Raw genomic sequence first — 12,847 nt, 5'->3', positions numbered from 1 at the left:
CAAGATGGCCCATTTAGACAGTTGACAAGAAGGTGTGAGGATACTTAACATGGGGAAATAGATTCAATATGTGTAATGACCCAGCCACTCCCAGTCTCTATTCAAACCCAAGTTAATGGTATCTAGAATGGTATCAAAAGAATAAATGGACACAAATCTGACATCAGGAATCATAACATTCAAAAACCGGTAGGAGAACGCTTCAACCTCTCTGGCCACTCAGTAAAAGACTTCCGGGTGGCAATTTTGCAGCAGAAAAGCTTCAAAAATAGACTCCAGCGAGAAACTGCTGAGCTTGAATTAATATGCAAACTAGATACCCCACCCCACCCCCATTTTTGTGCACCACCAGGATCCTGAAGTGCCAAGATATCAAGAGAATACATGTCCACTCAGTATTGCATGTCCACCCAGAAGCAGGAAGTATTGAAAATATATAGCTCTTGCCTTCAAGAGGGAAGAGATTTCCCACCTAAATCAAAACAATTTCATGTTTTCACTGAATAGTTATCAAAGTTACCACCTGTCCTCCATTGTAGACTGAACTTCCCTGTGAAATCTCAATGAATGAAGCCAGGATTCTTGACAAGCAATGATAGCCATTGCCATTGATTGCGAGGCTGTGTCAGCTGAATTTACCGTGACATGGAGAGAATGCAGCCAACTTACCCTCCTCAATAAGAGCTTGAAAAAGTGCTCTATCCCTCTGTGGGAGATTGTTGATTAATTGCTGCAATTCACCAAATTTACCAAGTCACATTTACAAAATTAATGCCTAGTAATAAACAATCCAGAACTGCAGGATGGTTGAGATAAAGACCTTTCTCCCAAGGCATTCCAAATATTTAGCCTCCCTGGCAGAAGAAGCAGAGTATGATTGATGTTACCTACTCTTTTCAGTTGTAGCTTGTTACAGCTAAAGAATTTGGGACAGGATGTAGAAATAAAAACTCTGTGCCCTTGTCTGGTACAAGTATCTTAATTAAACCACAAAATACCATATACAATTTATTGTTATTAAACAAAACAAGCCCTTAAACATAGTACATGACCTCTTAGGAGTGGAGCACATTACTGGCATATGCCAGACAGCTTTGGCGGGCTCCAATATGACTTCATTAATACCTTATTTGGCCCAACACTCAAAGATACCCAGGGGCTTGTGAGGTATCTCTTCCAGCGGGACCTAGAGTGTGTCAGCAACCCTCCTTAAGTCCTGAAACTGCCTGTAGTCATCAGGTGGAGAATGCGAGGCTGGAGATGAAGTTATTTCTGTTGAGACCAACAGTACAGCTGGATCCAGCTCTTCTCCCTCCTCTTTCACGGGCTCCTGAGAAAGTTCAAGCTCCTCTCTGAGAGAAAGATGTTGTAACTTTCGATGGGCATATACTGATTTGGTGTAGCATTTGTACGAATCCCATCGCCCCAATAAGACGAGAGGGGAATCAAATATCAGTGCAAAGGTACCTCGTCTTGTGAGATTCTGAGAGTGCCGAGGAAAATCTGAATCTTCTGTTGGCTAACATTCTGTCTCTGAGGGTCCCTCAGTGACATCCAACTACCCCTGAGGACGAAAAAGGTAGATGCTACTTCAAACAGCAATGCGTTCAGAAACCGTGGATGCTGAGTCCCACAGCCAGTGGATGGGATAGGAATGAGCTTCTCCTTTCATACCATCCCTGGACTGATGGAGTCAGGATCAACTTAGTAAAGACTGCATCTAATAAAATGGGGAAACTCAGGATTGGAAAAAATGATAATGCCTCTGGGGTCATATATCTGTCTCCAACTTGCGGAGGGTTGAGGGACTGTTCTCCCTATGCATCATCTGGAGCTGGTGGTAAGACAGACCAGGCCACTGCTGATGCCTCTTTGTTGGGACATGGCAGTGGATTTCTCTCTAGGTTCTGAGGTGTTTCCTACCTTCACGTGAGCCTGGAGGCGGCCTTGGCTTTATTCCTGTCACCCATGTCAGAGGTCATAGTACTAGGAGGCAGGCTCCTAAGCATCTCTTCCGTTGTACGGGGGTTTCTGCTGGCCAAGGTCAGACTGAGGCCTTATTGCATGATCTACCAGATGTTTTCTAAATCTATACTCCTGTACATGGAGGATCCAGCTGGAAAGATCAACTAATACTAGACTTCAAAGTGTGGGACATTCTCCAAGGCAGCCAGAAACACTTCAGATAGTCATTGCTGATCAGGAAAGCCCTGACGCAGGAACTACCATTCTTTAAGCCTGGAAATTTGGGCATAATAGTCACTCTATATGAGGGAGAAGAGGGAAAGTTGGGGAGGAACCCCTGAATCTTAACTAGCTAGATACCATAAAAGCCACCACTAAAAGTGATCTAATAAGAACTATCTTTACGATATTTACAGGAAAAACACTGAAGAGGAACTTCATGGACAGAGAAGGCTTTCATCTCAGGCCATGCAGTGGCAGAAAGGAACTGGGGAGGGCGCTGATCGACATCACCCCTTATAACATTGGTTAAAGCATGAGGAAAAGAAGGGCACAGGTGAGGACTAAGACTCTGCTAGTAAAAATCTTCTGCCTCAGGCACATGGAGTGCCTGTGTGATGACAGTGGACTACACATAGGTACCACCATTCGAAGGAAGACAGTTGGGCCCTATTGTGAATTTGAGGTACATCCTGTGGCCCAGATAGATGTGATATGAAAGTATGTATCCTGCAAGTCAAGAGACATGAACCAGTCTTTAATTTGGAGAGATGGGATGATGGAGACAAGTTAATACTTAACCTGAGATAGCATATGTATTTGTTGAGTCTCCTTAGATATCGGATAGGACAAAGACCTCCTTTCTTCTTTGGGATTGGGAAATACCAGGCGTAGAAGCCCTTCCCTTGAATTCCTTTGGAACCTTCTCTACAGCTCCTACATGAGAAAATGAGGCCAGTTCTGATTGCAACAAGCTTTTGTGAGAAAGGTCCATGAAGAAGAATAGGGAAGATGGACAGTGGGACCTATTCAACAGGTCTGTATGTCTCTAGGTCTGTACAGCTGTGTCTAGACGACAATAATTGGTCAAGATGCATCAATATGATCACACTGGTCAAAGACAGATGTTATCAAAGGAGTTTTGAAGAATTCAGAAGATTTGTAGTCACATTTAGATGAAGCTAAGAACTAGGGGATCACTCACCAAGATTCCATCTTGCTGCTACATGCAGTAAGAGGGAACTATGGGAGGATCAAAACCTCTCCACTCTTGATTTCCTAGCATGGGAGCATGAGACGACACAGGGCACAAGCACAACCCCAATGGATACTTAAAAATCTCCAGTCTCATATGTATGCACACCTACAGTGGAATCTACACCAATGTTCTCTCTAAATTTTTTTGTACTGAGTGGGCTACAAACTCCACTAAGCACTACATTTTTGTCTTTGCGCAAGCTTTCTCCACCACAACCTTTTTTTTTTTTTTTTTTTTTAAACAAAACACTGAGGGATGTGTACAGGTAGGGTTGGGAATGGGAAACGTGTGCAGGAGAAGCTATCCTAAAGTGTCCTCCCCAGTCTCTCACACAGGTCCCTGTCCCCAGAATTTTCTCCACAGCCGTCATCTTAGGAGCCTGGCCAGGAGTCTGTGGCATGAGACCACACCTCCTCCAGGCCAGGGTTTCAGACCTCCCCCTGCCAGTTGTTCTCACAAAGGGGCTCTGGCCAAAGTTCACCTTTCAGCAGCAGCAATGGTCACATTCCTTGTACTGAACTGCCAGGTGGGCAAGTGGTGGCGGGGGGGATGTCTTCCGCTGACCTGATTAGCCATCACAGAGCTCAGCCAGGTTGCTCACCTGGGGTCCTGCACAAGGGACACCCAAACTGTGTCCCTGATACTAGAAGCACTTCCACCATCTCCCCTACCCCCCCATCAGTGAAAAGGCACAGCTGCATGCACTGTCAAGGGCGGGGGGGGACAATGAGCAGAGCAGGTTCTTAAAGGACCACACCACACCCCTGCTGTGGCCCCACAGAAGAAACATAGCAGCATGTTTTCTGACCTGTGCTGTATATACAAGATTGTTGCATGGCTGTGTAGCTTACAAGGAATGTTGATCCACACTGACACATACTCAAAGTAATAGTAATACATACATCAACCTCCAGATGGGAATTTCAAAAGCCGAGTCCTTGCCTAACTTTTCGTACACTGAAGTCAATAGGAATTTTATCATTGATATTAATGTGAGTAAAGCTAGCCTAGCACTCTGTTTCTGAAAATCCCACACTTCATCTCTCAATTAGTATCAATACTTATTGACCCAGAACAAAAATGTTAGCTTTGGCTTTATCTGTCAATGTGTGTCTTTTGGGTCAATAAAGCTTGATGTTCAGTCCATCAGAGGAATAATGGAAAGCATTGCATTCTCTTTTCACAAGCACAACAGCCAACAAGATTTTTGCCCTTGTCAGGAGTAGCTATTGAGTTCTTGCCACAGGGCAGAGACCACTACTTGTGGTTACCATTGTCTTCCCTGCTCTACTGGCCTTTTTCCACATGCAAGGATGCAGCCACTGGTGTCAGCAGCAACATCAGAATGTATACACAGTCCCCCAGGGTCTGGAGTCTCCAACTTCCAACCCATTTGAAAATTGTTTCTGGAAAAGAGTTTCCAATGCTAGCAACTATGCTAAATTCAATATCTACATATTCTAACTAGAGCACTAACCACAGCCATAGCTAATGTTGTCAGAGTATTTCCATTCTATGATCTTGCTTTCAGTAGTGTATAGCTTTCTAAATATTTATCTTTCACAATGAACATTCTAGGCTCAGTCACTGCCCAAAGAGTGATCTTTTTTAAAAAGGAAAAACTGAAAAGAAATGTTATTCCACTTACAAAAGTGCCAAAACTGGGGGGAGAGAAGACAAGGGGTAAAGAGGGATAGAAAGTTGAAATTTGGCAGGTAAATAGTTTCTTCAGGAAGAAAGATTTCAGAGTAGCAGCCGTGTTAGTCTGTATTCGCAAAAAGAAAAGGAGTACTTGTGGCACCTTAGAGACTAACAAATTTATTAGAGCATAAGCTTTCGTGAGCTACAGCTCACTTCATCGGATGCATTTGGTGGAAAAAACAGAGGTGAGATTTATATACACACACACAGAGAACATGAAACAATGGGTTTATCATACACACTGTAAGGAGAGTGATCCCTTAAGATAAGCCATCACCAGCAGCAGGGGGGGGAAGAAGGAAAACCTTTCATGGTGACAAGCAAGGTAGGCTAATTCCAGCAGTTAACAAGAATATCAGAGGAACAGTGGGGGGTGGGGTGGGAGGGAGAAATACCATGGGGAAATAGTTTTACTTTGTGTAATGACTCATCCATTCCCAGTCTCTATTCAAGCCTAAGTTAATTGTATCCAGTTTGCAAATTAATTCCAATTCAGCAGTCTCTAGTTTGAGTCTGTTTTTGAAGCTTTTTTGTTGAAGGATAGCCACTCTTAGGTCTGTGATCGAGTGACCAGAGAGATTGAAGTGTTCTCCAACTGGTTTTTGAATGTTATAATTCTTGACGTCTGATTTGTGTCCATTCATTCTTTTACGTAGAGACTGTCCAGTTTGGCCAATGTACATGGCAGAGGGGCATTGCTGGCACATGATGGCATATATCACATTGGTAGATGCGCAGGTGAACGAGCCTCTGATAGTGTGGCTGATGTGATTAGGCCCTATGATGGTATCCCCTGAATAGATATGTGGACAGAGTTGGCAACGGGCTTTGTTGCAAGGATAGGTTCCTGGGTTAGTGGTTCTGTTGTGTGGTGTGTGGTTGCTGGTGAGTATTTGCTTCAGATTGGGGGGCTGTCTGTAAGCAAGGACTGGTCTGTCTCCCAAGATCTGTGAGAGTGATGGCTCGTCCTTCAGGATAGGTTGTAGATCCTTGATGATGCGTTGGAGAGGTTTTAGTTGGGGGCTGAAGGTGATGGCTAGGGGCGTTCTGTTGTTTTCTTTGTTGGGCCTGTCCTGTAGTAGGTGACTTCTGGGTACTCTTCTGGCTCTGTCAATCTGTTTCTTCACTTCAGCAGGTGGGTATTGTAGTTGTAGGAATGCATGATAGAGATCTTGTAGGTGTTTGTCTCTGTCTGAGGGGTTGGAGCAAATGCAGTTATATCGTAGCGCTTGGCTGTAGACAATAGATCGAGTGGTATGATCTGGATGAAAGCTAGAGGGCATGTAGGTAGGATAGCGGTCAGTAGGTTTCCGATACAGGGTGGTGTTATGTGACTATCGCTTTTAGCACCGTAGTGTCCAGGAAGTGGATCTCTTGTGTGGACTGGTCCAGGCTGAGGTTGATGGTGGGATGGACATTGTTGAAAATCATGGTGGAATTCCTCAAGAGTGTTCTTTTCCCATGGGTCCAGATGATGAAGATGTTCATCAATGTAGCGCAAGTAGAGTAGGGGCATTAGGGGACGAGAGCTGAGGAAGCGTTGTTCTAAGGTCAGCCATAAAAATGTGGCATACTGTGGGGCCATGCGGGTACCCCATCGCAGTGCCGCTGATTTGAAGGTATACATTGTCACCAAATGTGAAATAGTTATGGGTCAGGACAAAGTCACAAGTTCAGCCACCAGGTTAGCCGTGACAGTATCGGGGATACTGTTCCTGACGGCTTGTAGTCATCTTGTGTGTTTCAGAGTAGCAGCCGTGTTAGTCTGTATTCGCAAATAAGAAAGGAGTACTCTGTGGCACCTTAGAGACTAACAAATTTATGAGAGCATAAGCTTTCGTGAGCTACAGCATCCGATGAAGTAGCTGTAGCTCACGAAAGCTTATGCTCTAACATCTTTGTGTGGAATGTTGGTGTAGAGGGCTTCTACATCCATAGTGGCTAGGATGGTGTTTTTAGGAAGATACCAATGGACTGTGTTTCCTCAGGAAATCGGTGTGTCTCGAAGATAGCTGGGAGTGCTGCTAACGAAGGGCCTGAGGAGGGAGTCTACATAGCAGACAATCCTGCTGTCAGGGTGCCAATGCCTGAGATGATGGGGCGTCCAGGATTTCCAGGTTTATGGATCTTGGGTAAGCAGATAGAATACCCCAGGTCGGGGCTCCAGGGGTGTGTCTGTGCAGATTTGTTCTTGTGCTTTTTGATATTCTCTGATATTCTTGTTAACTGCGGGAATTAGCCTACCTTGCTTGTCACCATGAAAGGTTTTCCTCCTTTCCCCCCCCTGCTGCTGGTGATGGCTTATCTTAAGTGATCACTCTCCTTACAGTGTGTATGATAAACCCATTGTTTCATGTTCTCTGTGGGTGTGTGTGTATCTAAATCTCTCCTCTGTTTTTTCCACCAAATGCATCCGATGAAGTGAGCTGTAGCTCACGAAAGCTTATGCTCTAATAAATTTGTTAGTCTCTAAGGTGCCACAAGTACTCCTTTTCTTTTTTTCAGGAAGAAAGGTGTCTGTGTTCCTGTAAAAATAGTTTTTGATTGGGCTGAATTAAGAGTTCCATAATTTACGATGAGTTAGGAGTTTGGGCTTTGTGAACTAGTTAAATGCTGGAACTTTTTAAAAATTTCAACACTCTAAATGATAGAGGGCTACACTGCGCTTGCATGCATAACTAATTAAAGATCATAGTATGAAAGTAGTAAGCCATGCCTCATTCAAACACAAGGAGAGAAGAGGTTCATAAAAATTTTCCATTTGATCTGGCACTGTACACCGTTTTGTGCATGAGTCATCTTGTTCAGCATCAAAGAACATAAACCTGATTTTGCTTCTGATATTTTGATGCCACCTACCCAAATACTCTAAGCAAATGCTAAAGATTAAAGACCAGATTGTGTAACCTCTACTCATAGTTTCACTGGAACTACTGATGGAGCAACGTGCTATTCAAGATGAATATGGGTGACATAATTGGCTCTAAGAAATAGAAAAAGGAGAGTCCATGCAAAAATACAATATATTAAGAGAAGTTAGCATTCATGATTCAGGAATGGCAAGTTAAGGCTGCATATGCACAAGTTCACAATTACAGCATCTTTCTAGTGAACAGACTCTATTCATAACAGCTATTAACTTCTATTTATTTCTGTGACTGAGAATTTTAGACAAAATCAGGTGAATAGGTATTTCTTGAGTTGACGACAGCAAGGCCTTCAAGGTTTATTCCAACTCCAATATTCCCATAAATAAATGAATGGCACCAATTGTACATGGTGCGTGATTCCTGTAAGATAGAACTGGAAGACAGATCTTTTCATTTCTTGTTATGTCTGTCAAAAATTTACATCAGTATAATGAACATTTTATATCCAACTATACTTATTGATCTGCCAGTCAACCATCTTACTCCAGTTCTGCATCGCTTTGTCTATTTTAAGATATGGAATAATTTAAAAGGAAAAGGCTGGAAGCCAAGATATAGCAGCCTTTATTAGAGGCATTTACAATGAGCATAGCGCAAATGCTTATTCTGAAGGAAATTTTAGTGAAGCAAAATATTACATATGCTGTTTACTTCATCATTACTGTGAAATTGTTTAGTGCCAGTAAGCCAGAATGTAGCCAATAGAGTCTTAACATGACTCACGACACAGTCCTTTTAATATGAAGATGTAGCCCTGGGTGGTTATGTGCCAACGTACACCGATCTTTTGCTAGAACGGGATTTGGGATCCATTCGCAGTAACCGCGTTATAGTGGGGACCGCGTTAAAATGAACTGCAATTAAAGTAATTAAATTTGGAATCCATGGCCGCAACCACGTTATATGCAAATTCATGCTATATAGACGCGCGTTCTAGCGAGAGTCCAGTGTACTCCATCTAGATGACAGTAACTTTCACATATTCACTTTTCTAACAAGTGCTGCTCAAACAACTCAATTTCTGGTTATTGCCGTGCTCAGCTTCTTCTGGAAAGTTGTGACCTATTGGGCAAAATTTGCTGTAGCCTACTTATTCATACCTACCGGTACTTAATGTACTATGTATCACAACAATATTAGGAAAATAAAATATAGTAATGCTGCCATTAGTGTGTATCTAAATTGTGATAACACCACCACACGCAAGGTAAAAATAAGCAGCAAGTGCATTAACTGTTTTGTTCTAAAGAGGAAGCATCTCAGCAAACAATAGCAGCACAAACTATAACTACATCGGGTGCTTGACAATGAAACCTTGACAAATGACAACCTGAAGTCTGAGGGTCCCTGTGAGGAGCCCTTAGGGGAAGACTGATCAGAGGTGGAGGGACTGTGGTGCTGAACCCTCAGCTAGCTCTCGCTGTCTTTGTTGTTCAGCCTTCTTAAGCCTCAGTCGCTGCAGGCCCCTACGGAGTATAGCTAACTCAGGCGCCAAAAATTCTGACAAATAGGGAAAAAAAAGGTGTAAAAGAAAAAGGCAGGAACATATGATAAAAGAACAAATGACTGAAGAGCAAAGCAACAGATACTACAAGGAATAAAAGCAAAGTATTTCTTTTATATGGCACCTTATTAAAGTGCAATAATTAGAAGCATAAACAAAATATTAAATTTGGGTTTTTCCCTTTCTAAATGTATGAATCACAGGACATATGAAGTTCAGTTTTCATGCTACATGCCCTTCTCCATACCCCCACTATTTAAGTGATTAACTGAAGAAATTAAAAATGAAATATACCAAGATAGATTTAAAATAAGAACAAAAACCTTAAATTCATCTTTTGACATGTTCCTGGTATGCCTAACCAAATCAATACTCTTGGTAAGTGGAAAAAGTTATGCAACCTTAATCCATGAGCTAAAACTTCAAAGACACTTATTTTAATGGTTTTATTTTAAAATGTCATTTAACCAAATAGTTATATAATCCCACTGCCAAAAGGAAAAACCCAACAACCTGAGAACGGGTTATGGACAGAGGGGACAGATGTCCAAGCAAGAAACAACAATTTTTAATATTGTCAACTATTTTCTGGTAGCCTTCAATTATACACTCTCAAATATGAACCTTTTAAAAAAAAACTGGAAACAGTGCTAACTAGGTCCATAAAGAGGTAGCTCAAAAAGGATCACCAAGGTTTCCTGCTACTGGCCTCTTAGCAATAATCTCTCTTTAGATACCATTTTAAATACGTAACTATTCTCACTTGCCCTCTTCCTACTATTGTCAGCTACAACCTTTTCCTTCAGGTACCAGTCCCATCTCTGATTCACTGGTACTTGCTGAAATCAATCATTACTACCCAGGAGTCTAATTTTTTCTCCTCCTTCCCTTGCTCTATTCAGGTTTCCTTTGGTCTTGGGTTCCAGTGTCCCTTGTCTATCACCACTTCTGGATATTACAACCATCAGCTGGTGGCTGATTGATGAAATGTAACAGGAAGGAAAAGGAAAATATATATCCTAAAGGAACCCCAGCATGCAAAACAAATATGCCAGGAGGGGTTGTCCAAATAACAGAAAACCTGGTATCTTGGGAATCAAAGTTCCAAGTTTGTTTTAATTATTTTTTAATTATTCTTAATTGTGGCTAAAATTGCAGTTTCCAGTATTTGCTTAAGGATTCAGTTCCACTTAGCCCAGAAATCATGGTTATTTAAGTTATTAAAAAGTTACCCCTCACATTTTAAAAGAACCAATTTTCTGCCTATGAATTTCTGCTTTACTAATCTTTTTAATAGCAGTCAGCATCTTCAAGCAGAAGTTCAACTTGCCAGCAAGTGGAGTAAAAAAACCAAAATAAATGCCAATGGCACGTTCTCAGTTCAAAATAAGGTAGAACTTGCTTAAAATCGGGACAAACCTATGGATTTAATGGTTGTCCCAATTAATTGTGACCATCTATACAAAGAAAATGTATCCAAAGACACACTCAGTGTGTCCATGTCCTCTCTGCCACTCAGTTTATGGAAATAAAGTCTGATTAACATTTTATATATGGGTTGTTGCATAAATTGAGTAGCTTACAATTTATCGCTAGTTTAAAATTAATATTAAAACCATAATAATGAACCATTTCCATTGAGTGAGAAAGTAAAAACCAAAACTAATGTAAGTGACAGGGCAATAAAAATCTCTATCAGCTATGATTTCCCTCTTAAAGAAACAGAAGATTAATTTCAATTTACATTTAAAGGTTTCCAGTGATTTGTCTCACTACAGGAACTTTAAAAATGATCCAACAAACACATTGAGAGGTTTCAACTGTACTTCTCTAACAGAACATAAACAATTTTCAGATGAAGTGACTAATGTGACAAGATCCCATGTTGTATTATTTTTGTGCTGGCTATTGTCTGTATAGATTGTTTTTCAAAATGTAAAGGGCAAGAAATAGGAGTCAGGCATTCATTGTATGATATACTTTGAGGACAACATAGTATGCAAAGGATTTAAATATGTATTATGATTCAAATAAACAGTAATAAAATGTTTGGGTTTCAAAGGGGAGGTTATTTCAGGTGCCTGAAAGAAATGTAGCAAATTATAAAACAGAACAGTGAAAGTTATTTGCTTAGTAGTCCGTTCTCCTGTTCCCTCATGAATCATGCTCTATTTCTATGAAAGTCACCCTGGTCCACAAGATGGTGATCGCCCTCAGTTTCTTAACACTCACTAAAACCTTTCTGTCCCTTCCAAATGAAGATCTGTCATTGCCCTCTCCAAACTGATGGCTGGATCATCTTTGGCTTTTCCTTTCAAGGTTTCCAACCCTCCCCACCCAATCATCTCTTCCGTTAGGTTTTGCAACCCTTCTTCTGTTTGCCTTTCCTCCTCTTCACCATTATATTCAAAATACCGCTATTACAGTCCTCTCTTTTTCCTCTCCTGTCACTCACACCACTGCATGGCCTACCACCCTGTCTCTTAAATTCTCCATCCCTTCAAGATCCAACAGTCCTTCTACTTTCCTTTCTCACTCTCCATGTCCCCCTCTCATTCCTCCTGCCTTACTGCTACCACTTCCTCCTTCTCAGCTTTATGCCTTCTCTGTAGTTGCCTCTTGCTCCTGGAACACCCTTCTGAACTCAATCTGCCAAAAGCTCTCTTCTTCCTTCAATCGTCTCCTTAAAACTAAGTTCTCCTAGGAATCTTTCCTGTCTTCTCTTCAACAATACGTTTCCCATTCACTTTCCTTCATTATTTTTCTGTCTTGCCTATCTTAAACTGTAAGTTCCTTCGAGCAAGGAATGTATCTTTTCTATGTTTGTGGAACTAACTCTAAAGGCATGGTGTTCTACAAGTGATCTGTAATAGATTAAAAAATAAGTACAAATAGAGTTTGGTTTTAAATTCTGATGAATATGGGACTATTCTGGGTTGTTTTTTTTAAAAGCAATCTTTCAGTATTTAACATCATTAGTCAAATGTTCTTTATTTCAACAAGTCACTTTTTGCGTGAGCAGATACAGCTGTAGATACGAGCCACAGAATCATAGGACTGGAAGGGACCTCAAGGGGTCATCTAGTCCAGTCCCCTGCACTCATGGCAGGACTAAATAATATGCAGAACATTCCTGACAGGTGTTTGTCTAACCTGCTATTAAAAAATCTCCAATAATGGAGATTCTACAGCCTCCCTAGGCAATTTATTCTAGTGCTTAACCACCCTGAAAGTTAGGAAGTTTTTCCTAATGTCCAATCTAACCACCCTTGCCTGCAATTTAAGCCCATTGCTTCTTGTCCTAGCCTCAAAGGTTAAGGAGAACAATTTTTCTCCCTCCTCTTTGTAACAACATCTATGTGCAACTTTACCATTTCAGTGAATCATGTTATTCCTGACCAGTAAGTTACTACCGTAATCACTCCTGCAGGAGAGATGCTGATTATTCAAAAAGTGGTAATTTTTTCATACTCATAACTGAACTAACAT

At 41.3% G+C, this 12,847-nt stretch overlaps 1 protein-coding gene across 1 annotated transcript in view; it reads right to left on the bottom strand.

Annotated features, from left to right (window-relative positions):
- The window catches only part of DCAF6 (DDB1 and CUL4 associated factor 6), a 154,350-nt gene that overhangs the window by 59,736 nt on the left and 81,767 nt on the right, over positions 1–12,847 (bottom strand). The window contains 3 exon segments of the mRNA XM_043510068.1: positions 9,185–9,200; positions 9,202–9,240; positions 9,242–9,354. Of these exon segments, the coding sequence (XP_043366003.1) occupies positions 9,185–9,200; positions 9,202–9,240; positions 9,242–9,354 (168 nt within the window).

The sequence above is a fragment of the Dermochelys coriacea genome, chromosome 1, assembly GCF_009764565.3.
Source record: "Dermochelys coriacea isolate rDerCor1 chromosome 1, rDerCor1.pri.v4, whole genome shotgun sequence".
Classification (NCBI taxonomy): domain Eukaryota; kingdom Metazoa; phylum Chordata; order Testudines; family Dermochelyidae; genus Dermochelys; species Dermochelys coriacea.
Note: the sequence above shows the minus strand (reverse complement) of the source record. Positions and strands in the feature narration are given on the sequence as shown.